The 26,534-nt window shown below is 39.8% G+C and overlaps 1 protein-coding gene across 6 annotated transcripts in view; it reads right to left on the minus strand.

Moving 5' to 3' along the window:
• The window catches only part of BACH2 (BTB domain and CNC homolog 2), a 322,272-nt gene that overhangs the window by 69,204 nt on the left and 226,534 nt on the right, over positions 1 to 26,534 (minus strand). For all 6 annotated transcript variants that reach the window (XM_032484598.1, XM_032484601.1, XM_032484600.1 and 3 more), the window contains one exon: positions 5,355 to 5,609. In XM_032484598.1, the coding sequence (XP_032340489.1) occupies positions 5,355 to 5,597 (243 nt within the window). In that variant the 5' untranslated portion in view covers positions 5,598 to 5,609. The remainder of the gene's footprint in view (positions 1 to 5,354; positions 5,610 to 26,534) is intronic.

Consider the following 26,534-nt stretch of genomic DNA (forward strand, 5'->3'; position numbering starts at 1 on the left):
GATAAACGAGGGATGCCAAAAGGCTGGCTCTGTGCTTTGGGGTTGAGGAGTGCTTTACTCTTCTCATCCTGGTCATGCCCCTTCCCAAAGACCTCACCCACTACTTACCACCAAACCTCCCCTCCCCTCAGAGCTACACTCAGGCTCGGACTGCCGTTGGCATCCTGCATGGTAGCCTTGAGCACTTTCTGTAGTACTGCATCTGAAAGGACTGTCCAAAGATAATCATGACTGTCTCATTGCTTCTTTAAAAGACTGGACCTAAGCCATCCCAGAGACATTAACAGCTTTCATATCCTCTAAAAACTTTCAGACAAGAAGATTCCATCATTTCCTTGTTGGCCCCTGTGCCTGGCAGAACCACGGCAGGAACATCCTTTATTGCACCCTGTGGTGGAGACTTAACAACACATTCCGTTTTTTGCAGAATCCTTCTGGGTCAGTTTTCCTTTTTGTTTAGCACTGCACAAACAAGATCTGTCACAAAACGTGGGGAGAGAGAGAGAAAGTGAGAGATAGAGGGAAAGCAAGAGACAGAGAAAGTGAGTGAGCAAAAGTCTGAAATATATTGATACTTCAGAAAGCATGAAGTCCACCTGAAGGAGCCACATGTACCCCGACCCTATAGCCATTCCCTGCGCGAGCCCTTCCCCTTTTCTAGAGAGAGAACACGGGAGACCAGCCCAAAGGAAGGTGCTGGAGCCTTGGCAATAATTTCTCCCCTTCTTGTTTGTTTGTTTACTTGTGACAAATGAAAACTATACACATTTAAGGTATACAGTGTGATGTTTTGATATATGTGCACACTGTGAAATGATTACCACAATAAACGAATTAACATATCTGTCACCTCCTATAGTTGTCTTTGTGTGTGTGTGTGTGTGTGTGTGTGTGGTGAGAACACTTGAGATCTACTGTCTCAGCAAATTTCAAGTAGGTAATACATTATTATTAATTACAGTCACCATGCTGTACATTATGTTTCCAGAACTTATTCATCTGATAACTGAAAATTTATACCTTTTGATCTGTATCTCTCCTTTTGCCCTACCCCCCAGCTTCTGGTAACCACCCTTTTATTCTGTTACTATGAGTTTGACTTCTTTTTTTTCAGATGTCAGAAGTAAGTGAGAATATGCAATAATTGTCTATCTCTGCCTGGCTTATTTCATTTAGCATAATGTCCTCCAGGTTTATCCATATTGTGGCAAGTAGTAGAATTTCCTCTTTTCTTAATGCTGAATAATATTCCACTGTGTGTACGTATGGGTGTGCTTATATGTACACCACATTTTCTTTATCTATTCCTCTGCTGACAGACATTTAGGCTGTTTCCATGTCTTGGCTAGTGTGAATAATACAATGAACATGGGGGTACAGATATCTCTTTGAGATACTGATTTTATTTCCTTTGAACATACACTCAGAAGTGGGAATGCTGAATCATATGGTAATTCTATTTCTAATTTCTTGATGAACTTGCATACTGTTTTCCACATTGGCCCTATCGATTTATATTCCTGCTGCAGCGCACAAGGGTTTCCTTTTCTCCACATCCTCACCAACAGTTGTTATGTTTTGACTTTGTGATAACAGACCTCGGCAATAACCTCCTTTCAGCCGCTCCTCCCTAGTGTCTGGAAGGGAACAGAGTGGCTCTTCAGAATGGGGTTGATGCAAAACCCATGGTGGGCTGCATGTCTTCTAAGGAAGAAGACCCTTTTCCTGCCCTCACAACTTGACATGCCGTGAGACTGAACCTCATGGCAGTGATGCCACTTCAAGCCTGGCCCACATCCAGCCTAGAACGGTCTCTATGACTATAGCTGAGGAGGTGTTGTGAGCCAGCTTTAACCCTATGGAGCAGTGCAAGAATGGCCTTGCCACACTAGGCACATCGACCACCTTCTCTTTACCTCCAGACATGAAATGCACTTACTAATTATAAATTAAATGATCTGTTTCATTATTTAATGAACATACTGAGGACAATGCCTTATCTCCTACTATTGGCTGACACCTATTCCTGGATGTGCCTTTCAATGAGGAGCCAACACTCAAGTCATAGAAATCCTAGGGACTGTCTGTCATTCCATTTTAGAAAAAAAAAGTGCAAGACAATTCAATCACTCCTTGATTTCCAGACGAGGCCTCTATTTTTGTCACCTCCTCTTTTGAGTTAAGGGTGACACTGGGCACTGGGATTGGCTCTACTTTGCAGGTAATGGTGTTGCCCATCAGGGGTCAGGATTTGGGGAAGAGTTGCACAAGTGGACAGCAGCTGCAGGCCAGAGCTGGGTTTGGCCTGAACTGACTGAGCAGGGGAGTGGGAGGGGCAGCAGTTTGTACCTGGAAGTTTCGTAGTCTGAGGAGGAGCTCTCAGACTCAGCCATGGCAGCCCCTGCGGCTGGGAGGCCAGGCGCATAGAGGTGGGCCAAGTGTGAACAAAGCTGGGCAGGGCCAGAAGCTGATTTAAATTTGCTGATGGACAATGATGAAGTTTAAAGATTCCCAAGGAGCGAATCAGATGCTTTTTCTTACATCATATGAACCAAATGCCAGTTGTTCCTGGCAGCTACTTTCCAAGGTAGTGCTTGGGATGTTTCTTTATTCACCACTGAATTCAAATTCTTTAAGTCATGCACTGAGCTAAGTGCGACGATGATCACAGAGCCTGCAAGGACCTTCCAGTGTTCACACAGCATGAGAGACAACAATGCTTGGTGCCTGAGGCCAGGGGATGGGGCTCTGAGCAGAGGGAGACATTCTTGGAAGGAGGCCTCAGAGACAGTTATGGACCCACAAAGGAAAATGCCACTGGGGTATCTCCATCAGTGAGATACTTAGAGCTAGGTTACTGACAATATGAATTCATGTTTCATAGGAAGAAAAAAAAGTACCTAGTTATTTCTGAAGGTTTCAGGTACATGAGTAACTAGAATGTTTCAACGGTTTGGAAATACAGATGATGCAGGGACAGAAGTCACTTTACATGATGAGGAAGAAAGAAAATCAACACTTAGCAAATTCCCACTTAACTGGAACACAGTCCAAAAGGTCAAGTAGCAGATTTTTGTGTGACATCTATACAGTGTTCCTCTTACTTCACAGAGTGCCCAGTGCCAAGGAAAGAAGTGATTATTATGGATCTGATCTAAAAAGAAACTTTTAGGTTATGTTTTACTGCTTTGGTATTGTATTATGATGAATAATTTAAGGACTTCAGAATTTAAGGGGTTTTGGGGGGAGGGTATAGCCTCAGTGGTAGAGCACATGCTTAGCATGCATGAGGTTCTGGGTTCAATCCCCGGTACCTCCATTAAAAAAAACTACAAAAAAGGGATTTAACGGGTTTTTACAGGTAAGAATTGGGGCCCAGGGAGGTTCAGTGACTAGGTGAGGATCACAGAGCTAACCGGGGTCAGGGCAGGGCTGATGGCACACAATCCAGGGAGTCTCAAGATGGCACCAGCAGTCATGGAAGAGAGACTCAATTACATAAATTATGATTTTCATTCATCACTTATATTTTAATATAATCTACATTTTTGTGTTTTTTTTTTTAATCATTAGAAAACATATAAACGAGGTGGCTCTCAAACAGATACAGATAATAAATTAACTGTAAATTCCATCCTCTCCCTGAAACCATTCTGGATAACTGGACATTTTTCAAATCTTTTCAGAGAATTCTAGAGTTAAAGGAAATTCAAAAGGCATTCTTGCTGCCCCTCTAGAGAAGAAGACAGGATCTTGCCTTTGATGAATATCTACTAGTTTAAATATAAACTGCTATATTTATGCTCTCACCTAACGATGGGTTAAGTAGTCACCCATTACTGCAGATGAGGAAAATTCAGCTCAGATCACTTGGTCACACTGTAGCTTCCATTCCTTTGTCTTCCCACATTACTTGGAACAGAAGCTTCCCTCCCCACCCCAGCCTCAATTACATTATCTTTGACTGATTTGTCCTCTTGCTCCTGTATTGGGATCTTTCCCGTTATCTACTTGCCAGTAGTGTGAGGAGTAGTCATGGAGCCTTTTACATGGGTCCATAACAAAGAACATTCACGTGAAAATGCTGAATGCCTTGTGTAGCCCTCACTTTGTCAGCTGGCCAGTCTCTTGCTCTGCAGGGGTAACAGCAGGCATTGCTTAACAAGAGACTGGATCTGGTGACTCCGCTGACTGCCATGTCTTGTTGGACTATTTGTTTTTTATGTTGAACTTGAATGAATGTCTTTCTGTGGAGCACGTGCTTGCCCCACCACTTCCTACCTCTTTATGCACAACCTGCTTTACTTATTTATATTATTTGTCAGGCCTGTAGAAGCACTGGGGCTGTGACCCCTAGTGTTTAATGCTAGTTGTACCCGTTAGCACCTCCCTCAGGGTGACTGGGTCTTTGGTGTCTCCGAGGGGTGTTGTGAAGAGTTGTTCTGTGGACCACCGTACAACTCTGGGCTCTCTTTGTACAGACTATGGATGTGAGTTGTAGTCCTGGGAGCTGTGCAGTGCACAGCCTGCACAACCATTGTTGGTGGTCCTAATATAGACTGTGCTGGTGTACAGGGAATGATTCTGACCCCGAACACAAAGCTTAAGGCTGCTCAGTGTTACCCTCAGTACCAGGAAAATGGAGGGGACTTAGGATGATGGAAGAAGAGGAACTGTATACACAGTTCAAAGAGTGATGGATTTAATGGTTTGACATTGTGAAACCCATCCTTTGAGTTCAAACCATCCAACTGAATGTCATCTCTGGACAGAACAAGTCCAACTACTAGTGTCCCCAAATACAGAAATGACTGGACTCCCTTAAGTAATTAAGAAACCTGAGTAGGGTATTTTCAACAATGGTGAGAAAAGCAAGTTTACACTTCTTAGAATCTTATTATATTAACTGAGAAAATTACCGCTTGCTTTTACTCCACCCCACCTCCCCGGCAAGGAAGGTGCTGTGAATACTTTCATTCTTTTACTCTCAAGGGAAATCAAGTGTTTCTTCAAGCATTTGAAAGACAAAAATCATAGCAACAGTCCCAGTGATTCAGATCCCACATCTAGGGCTGCATCAAACTTCAGTCGAACGACTCAAACCCTGAAGAGTCACTGAACTAGAAACTACAAGTGACGGTGAGCCGCAGGTGAGGTTCAGAGTCATGCCCCCGAGACTTTAAGTGCATCAAACAGAAACCAGCTATGCCACAAACCTAATGTGTGGGTGACTTGATCATCAGCCCCCGAGCGGGGACACGCACAAGGTCCACCTTCTCTGTCCTATTCAGCCAACTGCCTACAAGCCAATCAGCCTCCGTTAGCAACCACATGGACAAACCAAATGACTGTACCTCCTCAGGCAAGCTGACCACCAAGTCATTTTTCGTCTGTCCAACCAGCGCCTGCCAGAAGTATTCACTGCATGCGGCCAGCACAGCCCGGTGGGCCCGGAACTCCTTCCTCTCCACGATCAGAGTCACGTCACAGAGAATATCCTTTTTGCGCTGGTCATTGAGGCCCAGGAGGATGTTGGTGCAGTGGACTGTGGACTCATATACATACATGGGGGAGTCAGGCTTCTCATCCACAGACATGCCGTTCACACCCTGAAAGAAAGAAAGCAAGCCCTGGTCACCATGGCTCCATGAGTCAGAGATGCTGAGTAAGGACGCTGTGCTCCTGGGAACCGCTGCCCTGGGCCAGGCGGAAAGGAGCAGAACGGCCCGTTAGCGTCTTCATGTTGGGTTAGCACCGTGAGCTCAGAAAACATTTGGAAGGGCGTGTTCTATAGCTGACTTTCCTTCTCTCCACTTACCGCATCCTTTTACTCCATGAAAACAAAGCTAGGTCTTTTAATGGAACACCCCAAACATTCAAAACACATATATACTTTAAAAAGTGGTAGTTCTGATTTTGTTAGCTGACTGAAAGGGAACTTTCACACAGTCAGTCCCAATGCAAGTATTCATTTGGCTCTGTGTTAAGAGGAAATGAATCATTTTGACATATTGGCAATGCTCCCTTGATGAAGTGCATGTAAGTTCCTAGGCTGAAGTCTGGTTAAGATGCCAAGCAGGGTAAATACCTCATCACAATACGTAATTTAACACGTGGACTAAACTGCACGTGGGAAGAGTGGATACAGTCAGCTATTGCAATAGCCCTCCACCTCTTCAAGACAAAGCACGGCCACCATAACGCTATTGTTGCTCATGAAAAGTTCTTGAAGAGAAGTGGAAGTGTGCAGCTATTATCCCAGCAGACTGGATGTACATCCTCTTTAAGAGACACAATATATCCCATTAGGTGCCATAAAAAGATGTATTCAATGGTGAAGATTACTTTTACAAAAGGGTTCTTTGCTTTAAGAAGTGTCCACTGATGTATTTTAAAAAATAATTAATTTATATAATAGTTTTTCAGTAGTATGAATTTACCACTAGTATGAATTCCAATAGTGAGTCTTACTTTCTTTTGGGCTTTATTCTGATTTATTTTCATACAGTTTTAACATACAATAAGCTGCATATACTTACAGTATGCAGTTCGATATGTCTGGCACATACATGCAACTGGGAAACCATCATCACAATCAAGGCAGTGAACATATCCTTCACCACCAAAAATTTTTGTGCCCCTTAACAGTCTCTCCCTCGGAACTCTCTATTCAACTACTGATGGATATTTGGGTGTTTCCAGTTTTTAGCTATTACAAATAAAGCTGCTATGGATTAGTGTATAAATCTTTGTATGAACATACGGTTTTATTTCTCTCGTGTAAATACCTAGGGGTAGAATGGAAGAATCATTTAGCATGTGCAAGTCTAACTTTTAAAGAAACCTCCCCTGTTTTCTACAATGGTTGTGCAATTTCACATTTTCAAGGGCAGTGTATGAGAGTCCAGTTCCTTCCCATCCTTGACGCCATATAGCATGGTCAGTCTTTCTAATTTTGGCCATCCTAATGAGTACATTGTGGCATCTCTCTGTGATTTCCATTTGCTTTTCCCTAAAGACTGAAGATGTTAAGCATATTTCATGGGCTTATTTGCCATCTATTTATCTTCTTTGGAGAGATATCTATTCAGATTCTTTGCCTTTTTTTTTTTTTTTTTTTTACTGAGTTGTTTCCTTACTATTGAGTTTTCAAAGTTCTTTATATATTCTTAATAAAAGTCTCTTATCAGATACATGATTTGTAAATGTTTTCTCCAAGTCTATAGCTTGTCTTTTTATTCTCTAAACAGTGTTTTTCAAAAAGCAGAGTCTTCATTTGATGAAGTCCAGTTGAACAATTTTTTTCTTTAATAGATCATGCTTTTGGTGTCATATCTGAAAAAATCTTTGGGTAAACCAAGGTCACATCTTTTGTTAGATTCACACCTAGATATTAATATTTTAATGTAATTATAAATGGTTTTGTTTTTTAACTTAAAATTTGATTTTTCATTTCTAGTATGTAGAAATAGAAATGCTTTTTGTGTATTGATCTTATATCCTGCAGCTTTGCCTAACTTGCTTGTAAGTTCCCCTAGCCATTTTTTGTGGAGGGGGAAGTAGATTCCACAGATTTTCTACATAAAAGGTAATGTTGTCTGTAAATGAAGACATTTTACTTTCTTCCAATCTGGAAGATTTCAATATCTTTTTCTCGCCTTACTGAATTGGCTAGAACCTCCATTACAGTGTTGAATATTAAGTGGTAAGAGCAAATATCCTTGCCTTGTTCCCAGTGTTGGGGGAACATACTCAGCCCTTCACTGCTATTTATGACAGTAACTATAGGTGTTTCATAGATTCCCCTATCTAGTTGAGGATGTTTCTTTCTATTGCTATTTTCCTGGGAGGTTTTTGGTATTGTTTTTTTCAAATCAGGAACAGATGCTGAATTTTGACAAGGGTTTTTTCTGCATTTACTGAGATAATCACACAGTTTTTCCTTTTTAGTATGTTAATATGGTGAATAACACTGATCAATTTTTGAATGTTAAGCCAAACTTGCTTTCCTAGGATAAACTCCACTTGATCATGATGTGTTTGCCTTGTCATACATTGCTGGACTCACTTTGCTAACATTTTGTTAAGAATTTTTGCATTTATGCTCATGAGTGATATTAGTGTATAGTTTTCTTGTCTTATATTTCTTAAACATGGTTTTATTAAGTGGGTAATACTGGTCTCACAAAATGAATTTGGAAGGATCTTCCTCTTCAATTTTCTAGAAGTGTTTGTGTAGAATTGATTTCATTTCTTCCTTAAATATCTGGTAGAATTTACCTATGAAGTCTTCCGGTTCTGCAGTTTTAATTACAAATTCACTTTTTAAAAAAATTTGTCAAATTTATTGGCATGAAGTTGTACATAATATTTCCTTGTTTTCCTTTTACTGTCAGTAGAATTTGTACTGATACCACCTCTCACATTCCTCATGTTGGGAATTCGTGTCATCCCTCTTTTTTTTTCCTGATCAGTTTGGCTAGAGGTTTATCAATTTTATTGAATTCTCAAAGGACTAGCTTTTTGTCAAATTGCTTTTCTTTATTGTTCTGTTTTCCATTACACTGATTTCTGCTCTCATTGTTATATCCCTTCTTCTGCTTTCTTTGGGTTTAATTTGCTCTTCTTTTTCCAGTTTCGTAAGGTGGAAGTGGAACTCACTGATCTGAGATCTTTCATCTTTTCTAATAAAAGCTTTAATGCTGTACATTTCCTTTAGCTACAGTTTTAGCAGCATCTCCGAAGTTTGAAATACTGAGTTTTATTTTCATTCAGTTCAAAATACTTTCTACTTTCCCTTCTCTTTTGGGGAACCCAGTTCCATGTATATTAGACCACCTGAAATTCTCACAGTTCACATATATATATTTTTTGCTAGTCTTTTTTTTTCTCTCCGTGTTTCATTTTGGATGGTTTTTATTGCTAAGACTTCAAGTTCACTAACCTTTTCTTGTGCAATATCTAATCTGCCATTAATTCCCTTCACAGTAATTTTCATGTCATGAGTTGCGATTCTCATCTCTAAAAGTTCAGTTTGGGTCTTTTTTATATCTTTCATGACTCTACTTAAGATATTCGATTACTCCTATACTTATTAAACATTTGGAATAGAGTTATAATAACTATTTCTGTCTGTTAATTCTAACATCTGTGTCAGTTCTGGTTCAGTTTCAATTGATTGATAGTTCTCTTCATTTCTGCTTCTGTATGACTGGAAATTTCTGATTGGATGCCAGACATTGTGAGTTTTACCTTGCTGGATGCTTGATATTTTTGTGTTCCTACAAATATTTCTTAAGTTTTTTTCTAGGGCTCAGTTGAGCTATATGGAAACAGTTTAATACTTCCGGTTTTGCTTTTTGAGATATATTAGGTGGAAACAGCAGCATTTAATCTAGGGCCCCTTTTTTCCCATTACTGATTCAAGACACTTCCGAGTACTTTACCCAATGCCTCTCGAATTATATAGGTCATCTAGTCTCACTGGTAGGAACAGGCGTTACTCCTGGTCCTCTGTGAGCTCTAAGTACTGTTTCTTCTAGTTGTTTTGGGTGGTTCTGTCCCCATTGGGGGGGTTAGTTTCCTCACACACATGTGCTAATGAGTACTCTGCAGAATATTTAAGGGAAAACCCTCTGCAGATCTCTGGAGTTTCTGTCTGTTCAGCTCTCTCTTCTTTGCTACCCTGCTTTCTGAACTCCAGCCAACATAGTGTTTCCAGATTATTAGCTCTGTCTCCTGAACTTAGGGGTCAGCCAGGCTCTTCTTTGGTTCTTCATTCCTGTGCCATGGCCTGGAAACACTCTCAAAATAGTAAGCTGGGCTCAGCTTGTTTTCCTTCTCTTGAGGATCAATGTCTTACTTGGTGTCCAATGTCATGAAAACCATTATTTTATGTATTTTATCTGTTTTTATAGTTGTTTCAGGTAAGAGGATAGATCTAGTACCTATTACTCCACCTTGGCTGGAAACAAAAATCCTGGACTTATTATTTATATTATAGTTACCTTAAACACTTTACAAACAATAATTTATCACATTGTTTACCATATGGTATAAGTTTTGCTGTACTATAAATGATGGTTTTTAGTACATAATTACAAAAATGTACCTGCAAAGAAGGATTTTTAGTTCCTCGGTATTTTTTTTTTAAATTACAGTCAATTACAATGTGTCAGTTTCTGGTGTACAGCGCAATATCCCAGTCAGGCATATACATACATATATTCATTTAGTTCTTTGGTATTCTAATAAAAGATAAAATTATCTGTGAGCCTTATTATTTGGAGAAATTTTTAATTCAGTAAGAATGACACAAATTCAGCTATAATGACCATAAGCCATGGGGTAAGATAGAGTTTACATGACTTCTATCTACAACTAGCTAATTGTTGTTAAATTCTTAACTATCTAGTAAGAAGACAAACATTTTTCTATTGTGGTTCTCTTCCATGGAATGTTTTTAGAATTTTCTTATCTTCCACAGAAGGTCTCCTGTCTGATTTATTTTCTCCATTTTTAGCTTTCAAATTAGTGCTCTTTCTCCTAACACATTCCATTTTCTCAATTAGTCCGTGAAAATTTGTTTTGTTTTGTTTTTAAATCACAACAGCTTACATGTAGCAGACAATACTCAAAATTGGGTGGAACAATTAATATTCTAGGATGTGAAAAATCATAAAAAGCAGGAGGTTTATAAGAGACATCTCATTTTTCCAATACATTTATGAGTAATTCATATTAATGCACCTACACCAAGAAGAAAGGAGCTTACTATAATGGATACAAAGCCCTAAGTTCTTTAGTGAAATATGAAATGAAAGAAAATCAAAAGAAATGAAGTGAGATGCAGTGGAAAGAGTAGAAAGAGGAGTGGATCAGGGGTCTAAGGCTTTTGGTCCAGCTGTGGCACAGATCAGCTTTGTGGATTTTGGACAAATTGCCTAACTTTCTCTGGACCTACTTCCATGCTGGTAAAATGAGAAATCTGGACTAGGAGACTAGCAAAGTTCATACACATCTACAGTTCTATGAGTCTAAGTCTGTACAAGAAATACCTACTTGATCATAGGGCATGGGATTCTGTCATTTTAGTTGAGAGAAGCTAGCATTCTTTGGCCTTATAAAGACCATTTATGTACCCTACTTTATAGTTTTTTTATGGCTTAAAAACCACCTCCCTAGAGCTGGTTACAGGAAATGGGGTGGACAATATACAGGAAGAAACCAAAGCCTTCTGGGAGAGAAGAAACCAAGACCCCAACCCCTGCTCCCTCAGGTTCCATTAAGTTAGAAAGATATGTGTGGACAGACCATGGTATCCCTGAGTAAATGGAGGGGAACAAGCCCCTTGAAGTGAAGTTACCTTTAGGAAATGGGGAAATCCAAACCTAGGACATGTTGGCACAATATGTGGAGCTGATGCCATCAGCTCCTCCAGTCCTGGATATCTTAGTCCAGAGGTTTGTTCTGGGAAACATGGTTGAGCAAGGGAATAAAAGCTAAAAGAATATGTCACCTGGGAACCCAGTGTGGAGCTCCACTGAGGTCCAAGTGAGGGATGACTGCTATATAGCAGCATTGGACAAGGGTCCATCCCAAAAGCCAGGAGCAGTCATCAATAGTGGTGGAGCCAAGTCAGTGGATGGACTCTCAGACTCCACTTCACAAGTAAGATGGTCTCTTTCTGGCTCTAAGACAGCTTGGAGGCCTCAAGGAGAGACTCCACATCCTGCTAATAGGGCAGGTTTGGGAAAATACAGGAGATGTGGTAATATATGCACCCTGAGTTAATGAAGCTGGCTATGATAATAACACGAACATGGATGCCTGCTTTTTGGGCTAGACACCAGAGAGTTTTAGAAAACAGTTGAAACATATTAGATCTGTTCAGCAAATGATATAATCTAAAATTTATCATTCCCTCAACATCCATTTATGACAGAAACTCTCTAGAAAGCAGGCATAGAGGGAGCATACTTCAACATAGTAATGGGCATATATGACAAACTCATGGCTAACATCATACTCAACAGTGAAAAGCTGAGAGCATTTTGTTTAAGATCAGGAACAAGACAAGGATGCCCACTCTCACCACTTTTATTCAACATTGTATTGGAAGTCTAGCCACAGCAATCACACAATAAAAAGAAATAAAAGGAATCCAAGTTGGAAAGGAAGAAGCAAAACTGTCACTGTTTGCAGATGACATGATACTATACATAGGAAATCCTAAAGACACCAACAGAAAACCACTAGAGCTCATCAATGAATTCAGTAAAGTTGCAGGATACAAAATTAATATATATAAATCTGTTGCATTTCTATACACTAACAATGAAGAATTGGAAAGAGAAATTAAGGAAACAAACTCTTTTACCATTGCATCAAAAAGAATAAAATATCCAGGAATAAACCTACCCAAGGAGGTAAAAGACCTGTACTTGGAAAACTTATAAGACACTGATGAAAGAAACTGAGGACACAAACAGATGTAAAGCTATACCATGGTTATGGATTAGAAGAATTAACATTGTTAAAATGACTATACTACCCACATCAATCTAGAGATTCAGTGCAATCTCTATGAAAATAGCAATGGAGTTTTTCACAGAACTAGAAAAAATAATTTAAAATTTATATGGAAACACAAAAGAACACCAATAGCCAAAACAATCTTGAGACAGAAGAAAATGCTCCTTCACTTCACACTATACTACAAAGCTACAATAATGAAAACAGTATGGTACTTGCACAAAAACAGACACATAGATCAATGGAACAGTATAGACAGCCCAGAAATAAACCAACACGTGCATGGTCAATTAATCTATGACAAAGGAAACAAGAATATACAATGGAGAAAGGATAGTCTCTTCAGTAAACAATGCTGGGAAAGCTGGACAGCTACATGTAAACAAATGAAATTAGAACATTTTCTCACACCATATATAAAAATAAACTCAAAATAGGTTAAAGACCTAAATGTAAGACTGGAAAACATAAAATTCCTAGAAGAAAACATAGGCAGAACACTCTGACATAAATTGTAGCAATATTTTGGGGGGATTTGTCTCCTAAATAAAGGAAATAAAAGCAAAAATAAACAATTGGGACCTAATTAGACTTAAAAGCTTTTGCACAGCAAAGGAAACCATAGACAAAATGAAAAGACAAGGTACAGAAAAAAAGAAAATATTTGCAAATGATTGGATTGGCAAGGGGTTAATATCCAAAATATTTAAATCTATCATACAACTCAACATAAAAAAAAAGACAACCCAATTAAAAAGTGGGCAGAAGACCTGAACAGACATTTTTCCAAAGAAGACATACACAGATGCCCAACAGACACATGAAAAGATGCTCCACATCATTAATCATCAGAGAAACGCAAATTAAAACCACAATATCACCTCACACCTGTCAGAATGGCTATCATCAAAAAGACCACAAATAACTAATGTTGGCAAGGATGTGGAGAAAAGGAAACCCTTGTACATTGTTGGCAGGAATGTAAATTGGTGCAGTTACTGTGTAAAACAATATGGAGGTTTCGCAAAAAACTAAAATGAGAACTATCATATGATCCAGCAATTTCATTCCTGAGCATATATCTGAAAAAAACAAAAACACTAATTTGAAAAGATACATGCACCCCAATGTTCACAGCAGCATTATTTATAATGGCTAAGATATGGAAGCAACCTAAATGTCCATCAACAGATGAATGGATAAAGAAGATGTGGTATACAACGGAATACTACTCATCCATAGAAAGAACAAAATTTTACCATTTGCGGCAACATGGATGCACTTAGACAGTATTATGCTAAGTGAAGTAAGTCAGAGAAAGACAAATACTGTATGATATCACTTATATGTGGAATCTAAAAAATACAAATTAGTGAATATAACAAAAAGGAAAAAGAAATCTATCATTCCCATGAAGCTGTTGCTAGACTAATCTGTCAGAGAATTTTCTTGATTTTGTTACATTATTCCTGGGTAATCCTTCTTTATGCCATGCCAGCCCCACTCTATGCCTCTTGGCCTTTACACTCCTACCGGCTCTTATCACACCCCTCTCCACTGGCCCCTCTTCAAGCATAATGGAACATACTGTTTTCCTTCTTCTTCTGGAAATCAATCAGCCCTTTCCATGCTCCAGTTATGATAGGTGCCCTTCTAGGAACTCCCTCTAATTTGTCTGTTTTTGATTAACCAATGCTAAACTGAATTCTGTTTCTTCTATCATTGTATTATATCCTATTAAGTTTTTTTTTTTTTCCATTTGCCTTACTACTAATAAAAAAAAAAAAACACCCCACCCCCCACCCCTAATGCAGCAAATCCTGAACTCTGTAAGCAGGACCCATGGGATCTAAGAATGAAATACTTTGTAGTGTGTAACAGCTCAGAATAGCATGTAGGAGTCTGACAGCCAGTCTTTACGCTAAGCATTAGACAATGTGTTAAAGTGTGGAGACATTAGCTGAAATCAGATTGTAAGGAAGCTTTCCAAAGGTTCTGATTTGGGTTTTGGCTGGATCTCATTCTTCTTTTTGTAGGCCAAAAAACCCCAGCTGCACATGTACACACACATATACCCCAATCATCTTATCATATGGTTCGGCAGTAAAAGTTAATTCTTATCATTTTATCCTACTATACTCATCCCGTCAAAAAGCTACAGAGACTACAACTCTTTTATCAGTCAAAGATGTAGCGTTAATGAATACAGACTCACTTATTAATTCACTCATTCACTCTTCCCTCATTTTTGGGTCACATTCAGAAATTAAAATGTCTTACACTTAGTTCTGAAGGTAGCAGTATAAATCAAAAAGCAAAAAAGAAAGAACGAAAGAAAGAAAAAATCTACAGTGGGAAATCTGAAAAGCTGCAATTCACAAAAAGTAGAATGTTAAGTTTTTCAGACAACCTGTCATGTCTAGAATGTTTCAGATGAAAAGAAATGAATACGCTTTGCAGGTAATGAAAAAGACCAAATTATAAACCATTTCACTTGAAATTCCAACCACATGTCCCCTAGAAACAGTGCATTAAGTAAACACTTCTGTGAATCAAACACTAAATTATTTAGTAATTGCTGAGTAAATTTCTGCTCTTATCAAGCATGTTTTTCCCCCAAGGTATTTACCATGAAACCATAAGGGTTAGTTTTTACAAAAGAAAGTTATCAAGTCTATAGAAATTTTAGAGTGCATAGTGCCATTAAAATTACTAAGTTATTACTTTTGGATTGGAAACACTTTTCAATCGCATCAGGACTCAAACTTCTTACTTAAAGTGGAAAGCAATCCAATTTCGGTATTTTCTAATGGAATACTGCAGTGCCTGTCACTTAATGTCTCTAATGCCTTAGATAGCTAAAGGGAGGGCCTGACTTGCAGCTAAAACGTTCCCTGTTCTTTATTTACTCAGACACTCCATCTGCGTGCGTACTAGTTAGCGCCAAGGGAACTGAAATTTAAGGCTGTTGTTAGGAGGAAGCACTTGCAATTGTATCATCAAATCCTCAATAGCTGTGGATGGTTCTTGTCCTTCAGTATAAACTTCCATTTTCCTTGACCTTTCGGGAGGAAGTTCAATTTACTGACACAGTTTGTGACAACGGTTTTTAACTGCACAGTTGGAAAAAAAAATTAGGAACAAACATAATAGGCCCTCATCTTGGGGTAATTTTTGCTATTGTTTAACTTATAAACAGATGAAAAAAAAATCCAAACTTCCAAAATATCCAGTAATAAAATACTAGTGACAACTACTAGCACCTCCATACTTAAAAGGAAATTGTTTGAGAGGGAGAGTATGATACAGAGGCTGAGCTAGAAGAAATATTAGAATGGTGGTAGCAGATGATATACAATAATCTAAAGGCAATAAAGAATTAAAGAGTTATCACATCTCCACCAAACTGGAGAGGGTTAGAAAGTTAGCCAACGTCAAGAGTTTGTGAAGGTGTAAAGCAGCAGGGACTCTCACACACTGATGGGTAGTTCATATTCTTTGGAAAACAGTTTGGCATTATCTACTGAAGTCGAAGATGATCACACAATAATTCCATTCCTAGGTTACACACAAGAGATGTTCCTGCATGTCTGTACCAGGAACTCTGTACAAGAGTGTCCACAGGAGTGTTGTTCAGCAAAACTCGTCATGGGAAACAACACAATGTCTGCAGCAGAATGAATACATACACTGAGGTATATTCATACATTCATATGATAGAATAATACAAAGAAAATTAGAGCCACAGGCAACATGGATGAATCCTACAAGCCTAATGTTGAGCGGTGAGCTACAGAAGCAAGGCACAAAATAATAACACAGTCGGATTCCATGTACATCAAGTTCAAAAAAAGGTAAAACTTCAAAAAAAGGCAAAACTTCAATATATACATGGGTGGTGAAATTAAAAAGAAAAGACTCAGACTAGAGGTTCCGGCTATGGCGAGAGAGTTACAGAAATTGGCACTGGGGTGTCTCAGGGGTGCTGTCACAAAGCTCTATTTCTTGACATCAGTGATAGGCAGATGTGTGTTCACTTTATGCTAAAGTATGCATTTGCTTATGCAGTTTTCTATATCTACGTTATATTTTATAAGTTAAAAAAAAAAAAAAAAAAGAATCCCACCTCCTCCCAAATTGAAGATTGTAGGAAAGAGTTAACTCAAGTTACCTGCCGCAGGTTCAATGACTTAATTATAAAGGTTCTGGGGTAGACACTGGGTTTTAAAGGAAAACACATGCCCACAGCTTACAGCCTACAATTTAAGGTCTGAAGGGTCCCTACGGGTCATCAAATGTAACCAATCACAAGTTGTACGTTTTAAATAAACTGCAAAGAGGAGCAGAATAGGGATGTGGCCCTTTGGGAGGTGGTGAGACATCCGAGCCCAGGCTTTTGCTTCAGAACAAAACTCTTTTCAGAGGTCTCATGTTTCATCTTGTCTTATGAAAGCCAAATCACTTCAATGCACTTCCACTTCCTTATCTGTAAAATGAGGAAATGGACTAAGTGACCTGCAAGGTATTTCTAGTTCTAATTTCTATGGTTATGAAAGTACAGAAACTTTAGGAAAAACTTGAAACATGAACTTTTCTAACTATAGTCTTGAAAAAGCTTTTTTTTTTTTTTTTTTAAAGACATTAAAGATACTCAAAAGAACACAGCTGGCTGGAAAGGAGAAATGTCATCACGTAACTCTTGAGAGAGATGAAGAAGAGAGGAGGACCTGCCCAGTAACAATTTGAACCTTTCCCCCTTAAAAACAAGTCAACCCAAAGGAAGAATGAATCAAGGGCCGATTTGCTCATATCGATGGAACACAGAGCTCATGGGTACTGAGCAGATGTCCAACACTTTGGTCTCTTCCCACTTCTCTCCCCGCAAAGAGGGCTCTGCTGTGCAGGACAGGTTCTCAGAAGCTGCCTTGGATATGTGGCTATGGAATCAAGCAGGGTGTCCATCATCTCCTCCTGTCTGTGTCTCTGCCCAATGATGTCAGGTGAGACAACAATGTTCAGGGGCTCGGGGGGAAGCTACAGTTTGGATTTAACAATCACATAGTGCATACACCGTCATCTCAAAAGTATATGAAAGAATTACATGCTTTGAAATCAATGGATAAAAGAGACTCCATGCCAGGCTGTCCAAGATACATAATGATGATCAGTGGAGGTTGGGTGATGGTGGGGTGGGGGCGTGGGTGCAGGCAAGGGAGGAGGGTGGGCAGGGAGGAAGCGTGGAATTAGGGACTGGCAGGTTTGGATATACAGCCCTGCAATCATCTCCCCTGCTCTTCTTTTCTATATTTATGCTTACTTTTGGTTCTTGTGAGGTAACCTCCTCCCCCCAACTATGGGTGCAGCTGAAGCCCCTACTTATTCTACCGGGGTAGGTCCTTTTCTGCCCTTGGCAAGTTTTCGTTTCTGTCTTGTCACTTCCAGTTTGTGTCCTGTACTACTTCTTTGTATCTGTGTTCTCCATTGATATTCATTTCTCATACATCAATCTTTGCTTCCTATTAGCATTTGCCTCTTGCATATTAGGAGTTAGAGGACAGAGAGAAGTCATTTCTTTTCGACATTTTTCTTTATCAGGGCATCTGTGTGAAATGTTCTCTCCTGGTGTTTCCTTCCAGCCAGAGAAGTATTACCCTAGAGCTTCACACTGCTAATGTGAGAAGAAATTATGAACAGTGATTAGGAGGCTAAATGAGGGTGGTGGAACCTATTTACTTCATTAAGGTTCCTTCAGGGAAAACGCAAGAACGGGAAACTGAGAGATAAGGGTTAATACTAAAAGAATAAAAGATCCATTTGACTCAGAGCAATCTTCAGTCTGCCTGGATTCTATCAGACGCCCTTCTCCATGGGGAAATCATTACAGAGAAATGACATGCAAAGTGCACCATAAAGCATCTGAGTCAAACCAGAGGGAGGATGACTCAACGGATCGTTTTACGTTTTAATAGAAGGCACTGCAGATCTGTACCCAGTGCAGAGTTCAACACAGGGCGCACGTCCCCTCCCCAAAACTTCTGCATCGGGTGGGAGGGGAGTTCCCAGAACCCGACAGAAATTATTCTGTCTTAGAAAAGAACCAAGTCAAAACTCACAACAGAGAAGCAAAGACTAAGAAAAGACAACAGATAGTCAAATGCAGAAAAAAAGGGGAGACTGTAAGTCTGTCTCATTCCAACTTTAGCATTACTGTCAAACCTAAGGCTGTCAAAACCTGAACTCAGTAATTAGTGGACTTCAAATCTGATTAAGGGGGTGGGGGGAAGAGGAGGGGGAAAGAGAGAGAAGGAGGAAAGGGGAGGACAGAGGGGAGAGAGAGGTGAGAAGAAGGAACAGAAGATTTGTTGTAATTTAAAAATTTTGCTCCTTGAATTCACTTCAAAAGATACTGTGTAATTACATTCAGGAGTTTACCCACCAGGTCAGTGACAATGCTGGGCTTGGGTGCTGATGTGAAAAAAAGGGTATCAGCAAAGCCAATGTTCCCAGCACTTTTTCTGGGCTAGTCATTGCTTGTAGGTGCTGACAGGTAGAGGTTGGATTATCAAACCTAACTCCTCTTTGGGGGTCACCTCCAGACACACCTTTGACAGAACAATCTGCCTGTACAGAAAGAATATCTACAGCTACGTGGCTGTTCGTCCTTGTGATCTCTAGCAATGCCTGTCCCACTTTCTGAGAGGGGATGCTGTTGACAGGGGGGGGGGAAGAAAACAGAAGTGTGCATTTCTGAGGCTTGGCAGAAACACAGCTTTCACAGAAAAGGCTCTTAATAAATGGAAATTGGCTTCTTTCACGCACTGGGGTCTTTAGGACAACATGATTCTGTTCTGAAATATCTTCTTTGCAGGGATGCAAGCTGAGATGGACAAAGTTTCGACTGCAAGATGGTACACTTGGTAACTAAAACAATCAAAACTTGGCACCTATGGCAGGTAGTATCTAATTGGGGCATCCGGACAGAGAAGTCATCTGGCTCAAAGGTCATTTTGGGAAATACTTCGGGAAAGGTTTGTGGATTTCCACTGAAGTCTGGGCACCCTCACTCCTGTTTTTCCATTTAAAAATGATTAAAATGATGAAGCTAAGACCACTGCCTGGCAGTCTGTTAAATCCCACATCAGGTAATAAAAGCACTTGGACCATCTGTCACCACAAAGGAGATCAAATGGAGCTGGCATTTTAACACACAGGTGAAGTGCTCTCCTGGGAGGATGGAGAAAAGGCAGGAGGTCACTGAAGAGAGATGAGGGGGAAAGGATACGCTTGGAACCTTCCAAGTCCCTGTCCCGTCCTTGGCAGCTTCTCAGAGTGATGATTACTGTTACCAGAAGGCAAGTACATAAATGCTTCATGACACTGGGTGTGCTGTTTAAAATATAAACCCCATTGTATGCCTGTACCACCACCACTCACACACACCATTGGTACCCACAGGGCGTGCTTCAGATAAAGCAAAGCATATTGAAGAAGAGATTATTTTCTAACTCACTCATTATAAAGAGTCAAAACGGCACTGCCATGGAGGAGAAAACACCCTCTTCTCCAAATGGTCAGGAAGGGGTGCATCCTGGTGGTAACAGAGAAACACAGAGAAGCACCAGGCAGGAAGAGACCTCTCAGTACTTTCTTGATTCCACAATAAACCTGCGTCCCATTTCTCCTACCATCCCTAGACAGAGGGTCCTTTGTTTGAGTCCCTGCCCTCCCATCTACTAGCCACAGGGTGATGGGTACATTAATTTGACCCTGTTACCCTTGGTTTTTCCTTCTGCAAAATGGCCACGTGAAGGTTAAATGAGATGAAGCAATATGGTATTTAGGATGGTCTATGTCTTACAGTAAACACTCCACAAATAGAAGCTATTACTATGAAAAGAAAGTTAATTTCCTTATACATTATTTAAATTGGCAATTCTGCACAGATTGAGAGTTTCTAATGTAAAGGTAAACGTGGACTGCACGAGGAGTGAGGCAGGCCTTTGTTCACCAGATTCTCCTGCTTAAACCTGGGGAAAGCCCAATTTGCTTCACCTCCATCCACGGCCTGTGAGAAAATGATGAGACAGTGCGTGGGATCTGGTGCTTTCTGGCAGCTTCGACCATGACACCACTGCAGCCTTCCCTCTAAAACATCCCTCAATGACCATGAAGGTCAAATCCAGCACTGGGGCTGAGAGCTCTCTGAGACGTACAGAGGACTCTGCTTGCATCAGGAATTATCCTCACCACCCTTTGACTAATTCTACACATAATTTATGTCAAGAATGTCTGTTCTTACGGGCACTTAACCCTGACATATTTCTTTTTCAGGCCAAGAGAAGGCGTCTGGCAGATGGCGGACAGTACTGATTCTCATCCAGCAACATTTCCAAAAGATTCTATCTCCTTATATTTGCTACAAGCACGTGCTCTGAAGAGCCCACCTTTCTGTGACAGGCTTTCCCTGCCTGTTCTCCCTGCTACCTTCTGCGTGTTTCATATGAATCAGAACCACCTTCGTTTTGAGAGGCAGTTTGGTGTTGCGGTGATGAGCCGGGCTCCGCCCGCATACTGACCATAAGCTCTCTGTAAGGAATCCTCATCTGCTATCCAGTTGTCATGAGGAGTAAGCAACATAAAGCACAAACACGCAAAGCACTTGGAACAATTCCTGGAGTGCAGTGAGCACGTACTGAGGACGGTATTCAGCCGGGCTCACAGAGGCAGGCCAGGGCCACGGGTGACGACGCAGCTTCTATGGCCAGATTGCCTGGCTCTGAATCCTGACTCTGCCAGTCACCTCTGGCCAAAGATCTGGCAAGACACTTAGCTTTTCTGTGCCTCAGTTTCCTGATTTGTACAAAAAGGGTCTGATAAAGAGCACCTACCTCTCAGGGTCATGAGAATTAAAACACTCCCCATATTTTTTTGTTCATTATCTCACTCATTTAACGTGTAGTATGTGATCAATAAAATGAGCTATTTTTTTTTTCTCAACATGCCAACTTTCCATTTACTTTTCATTCCTGGACTGATGACAGCTTGGCCTTTCTTCACACTGGCATCTCCTACTTTCAGTCTTGCCTACAAAACTCTGACTTTGCCAGCCACCTTCCTATCTCTTGGAATTTTAACAGTCCTCACATTGCATGGATTGAGGGTAACTGGGGTGGGGCTGGGAATCTCCATTAACCCCCAGGGCAGCTGATCCAAGGCAGTCCTACAAACCAGGAAGGTCCTCCTGTCACTTCTAGAGCTGCAGGGCACGGGCAGCTCGCATGAGTTCTGTCTCCTCATATGTGAAAGGAAGATAAGACCCACCTCCTATGGGACTGTTTTGAGACTTAAATGTGTTGGATCACTCCTTGACATCCTTCAGGTCTTTGCTCAAATGTCACCTTCTCAGGAAGGCCTCCCTGATCACCCTGCTCAAAGCCCACCTCCAGCTGCCTATCTGTGCTCTCCATCCTTCTCCCCTACTTGATATTTTTTGTTTCTCCTGAGGCCTCCTTCAAACCTACTTCTTTTCACATCTTCCTAGCTCTCTGGAGCTGCCCACCTTCCCTGGGCCACCAGGCTGCCTTAGTTATCTATTTACCCATGAAAAACTCAGTCCTTTCTGAGTTATCCAAATGTTAGAGGAAACTAACGATATAACCTCCAAGACAGCAACCAGGATAATCGAAAAGTACAGAAGTCACACGAAAAGCTCAGGCCGACACAGTAAAGGAAAAGCTAACATTTGTAGAGCTTCGCAGTGGAAGGGTCTTAAGTGTGCTTTACTTCCAAAGCTTTCTGGGCCCAACTATTCATGAACAGTGAAAGACAGTCTTTGTCGGTTGGTTCTATACAACATGGGCCCTTGCAGAGTATAATTTAGCTTTCTAGCCTGGTAAAAGCACGAAGGCTCTGATTCTCTCTCCTTAAGTTCACGGCCTCCCATCTCAAGCTGCTAAACACAAAAAAACAGACATATGGATCAATGAAACAGAATAGAGAGTCCAAAAATAAACCTACACACCTACGGTCAGTTAATCTTTGACAAAGGAGGCAAGAATATACAATGGAGAAAAAGTCTCTTTGACAAGTAGTGCTAAGAAAATCAAACAACTGCATGTAAATCAATGAAGCTAGAACACTCCCTCACACCATACACAAAAATTAACTCAAAATGGCTTAAAGACTTAAACATAAGACAAGACACTATCAACCTCCTAGAAGAGAACACAGACAAAACATTTTCTGACATAAATCACAGCAATATTTCCCTAGGGCAGTCCACCCAGGCAATGGAAATAAAAGCAAAAATAAACAAATGGGACCTAATTAAACTTATAAGCTCTTGCACAACAAAACAAACCATAAATAAAATGAAAAAGACAACCTATGGAATGGGAGAAAATATTTGCAAATAATGCAACAACAAGGGCTTAATTTCTAGAATATACAAACAGCTCATACAACTCAATAACAAAAAACCAAAGCATCCAATCCAAAAATGGGCAGAAGACTTAAATAGACATTTCTCTAATGAAGACATACAGATGGCCAATAGGCACATGAAAATATGCTCAATATCACATTACTAGAGAAATGCAAATCAAAACTACAATGAGGTATCACCTCACACCAGTGAGAATGGCCATAATTAAAAAGTCTATAAATGATAAATGCTGGAGAGGATGTAGAGAAAAGGGAACCCCCCTACACTGTTGGTGGGAATGTAGTTTGGTGCAGCCATTATGGAAAATGGTATGGGGATTCCTTAAAAAGCTGAAAACAGACTTATCCTATGGTTCAGCAATCCCACTCCTGGGCATATATCTGGAGGAAACTCTAATTTGAAAAAATTCATGCACCCCAATGTTCACAGCAGCACTATTTACAATAGCCAAGACATGGGAGCAACCTAAATGTCCATTGACAGATGACTGGATAAAGAGGTTGTGGGGGGTGTGTGTGTGTGTGTGTGTGTGTGTGTGTGTGTGTGTGTGTATATTTAAACATATATATATATATGTATAAACTACTCAGCCTTAAAAAAAAATGCCATTTGCTGCAATGTAGATGGACCTGGAGATCGTCATACTGAGTAAGCCAGAAAGAGAAAGAAAAATACCATATGATAGCTTATACATGAAATCTAAAAAACCCAAAAAAACACAAATGAACTTATTTACAAAAGAGACAGACTCACAGACATAAAAAACAAATTTTTGTTTACCAGAGGGGAAAGGAAGTGGGGAGGGACAAATTAGGAATTTGGAATTTGCAGATAGTAACTACTATATATAAAATAGATAAGCAACAAGTTTCTACTGTATAGCACAGAGAACTGTATTCAATACTTTGTAAGGTCCTATAATGAAACAGAATATGGAAAGATCTATCTATCTATCTATCTATCTATCTATCTATCTATCTATCTATCTATCTGAATCACTGTGCTGTATACCAGAAATTAACACATTGTAAATTGACTGTACTTCAATTAAGAAAAACACAAAACAAAAACAAATTCAAACTGCTAAACAGAGGACCAATTATGCCCTTCCTTGCAGCAGCACCTAAGCCTCCAAGCCCTCAGAAGAAGATGGGCACAAAGGACCCTCAACTACATCCTCAGGACTATGTTCTCAGAGTCCGACTGAGCTCAGCGTGGCCATTATCTGAGCATCAGTTGCTCTGGGACCATACATGTCTCTTGGGGGCCTAGAATTGAGAGAAAGCCATGAGGAAGGTTTCTGAGGTTCACTCCAACATCAGACAAAGGCCAATGAGCAACTTCCCCCCATATGCTACAGGAATGCATCTTAGTACCACTCATAGTAGCTTAATGACAACCCCTTCTTTAATAATTTATAATATGTAATTGTAAGACACTGGAGCTGACACAGCCAATGTAAAAATAAACCACTATGATCTTTCTGGGCAAGTGAAGGTGTATTTGCACAGCAATCCCCAGGAACAATCCCCTGTGGCTGACTTTCTGATCAGCTTAGAAAGGGATTGATTAAAAAACAGCATATGCATTGTAAAGTGCCCTATCACAATGCCTTCAAAATTCTTTGGAAAGGAAAAAGATGTTCACCTGTTTAAAAAAAAAACAACAAAAAACTTGTATGTTTCTAAAGGAGACACTTGAAAACCAGAAAAAAGCATCACCTTCTTTAAAAAAAATCAAATAAAATGGCACAGCAGAAGTTCACATAAAATGCCCAACAATGTTTCCTTTCAATAGAACTCAGGCTGAGTGAAAGACATTCTCGGATTCTGAGCTTTGGCTGGTTACCTAGGTTGCAAAGGATACCAAAAGAGGCTCACACCAGGAATTCTTCGTTAGAATGCCAGTCAAGGAAAAGTTCATAATACTTTCAGATTGTAAATTCTGTGTGTCTGTGAGAAGGAAAACCATTTAGTATTTTGGACAATTGGAAAAGAAGATTAGACCAGACTTCATCTATAAAGATGTGCTACACTGTGGGTTACACTCTTCAAAGGCAGAGGGAAATGGCTTTTCAGGCTACAGCACTGTTATTCCCTTTTTGAAACTGTGGTTATATGGAGACTGCTGGTTGTTTAATTAGAATGGAAATTGATGTACAGAAAAGCATACCAACTGTATCTAGCATATTAGCCTGATATTCATAATCAACAGCTGATTACTTAAAATTGACCAGATTTGAAATCTATTAAGATTTTAAAATTATTCGTATGTGCTCACAGTTCTTGCTTTCTTTTAAGAAAACTTGAAAAGCTTAATGATTAATATAACCATTTCAAAAGCTTTTTCATACAGATTGGACTAGACTCTGTGGTCTTTATAGAATGATCATCACTTGGTTAATGAACTCAGCACGCTGAACATTTTCCAGCCACCTGAAACTCTCAAGTATTGTGTGAATTTTTGGCCAATTAATTATCAATTACAACATCATAAAACATTAGCACAAAAATAGGAATAATGAAATTTAATTATACATTATTCTTTGGAGTTGCTGCAAATCCTATACAAGGCTGATTCTGATTAATAATTCATTCAGCAATAAAGTATCAGGAAAGATAATTATGCAGTGCCACAATTCTCACACTGATTTCTATAATTACAGATTACAACAGTGTTAGCAATTTAAAAGGTTAGAGAGCTGGGGTAATTTGCTATGTCATCCTCAGCTATATTAATGTCTCCCTTTGAGCACCAAAGATAATTGAAAATATAATAACGGACCAAATCAGATGGCTTGCCCATGCTTTCCTCACCAAAAACATCTCCAACCTGAGTACTTTAGTAAAGTCAAGTCCTTGATAATTAGCCTCTTTGACTATTTAAGTAACCCCACTACTCATTCGAACGGAGGAAATACAGGTAGGTATATGTGCCAAAATATGCAAACACAGAAACATAATCTATAGAAAAGATACAACATGGAAACAACTACATTTGGTAAATAACTTACATCTGGTGTGACTATGGGAAAAAAATGTCTGTATAATTATCCCTCAGGTAGTTAGACCTGCCAAGGAACCCACATGATGAAAGTTGAGTCTCTGTCTGTGGCAATATGGTTGAGCAATTAGCACGTAAGGAGACACCAAGTTTATCAAATTATCCTCTCTGGGTTGTGTATACATTGTGACACACCAAACTGCTCTTGCCTTGGAGGTCTGTTACACCCTGAGAATGAAAAGAGACACATCCCACTAGGAATACTTAATCTGTTTTGCTTTCAGTCCTTGGGGGAAATACCTGGCTCGCAATTGATAAGCCTCTTCCCATAATTAGTGTTTAAATAAAATGATCACCTGGGGAGAAGCCCAAGTAAACAAAACACAGATCTACACGTAGAAAAATCACTTTCTTCTCTGCTTTCGCCGGTATTTTTGGAAGAGATGTACTATAAGACATCGTGGCTTTCCTCTCCTGAATGCCTTACATATCCGACTAACTTCATGCCTGACTAATACAGAGGAATAAGTGGGAAATTCCCTGGGACTAAAAT

This window comes from Camelus ferus, chromosome 8 (assembly GCF_009834535.1).
Source record: "Camelus ferus isolate YT-003-E chromosome 8, BCGSAC_Cfer_1.0, whole genome shotgun sequence".
NCBI lineage: Eukaryota > Metazoa > Chordata > Mammalia > Artiodactyla > Camelidae > Camelus > Camelus ferus.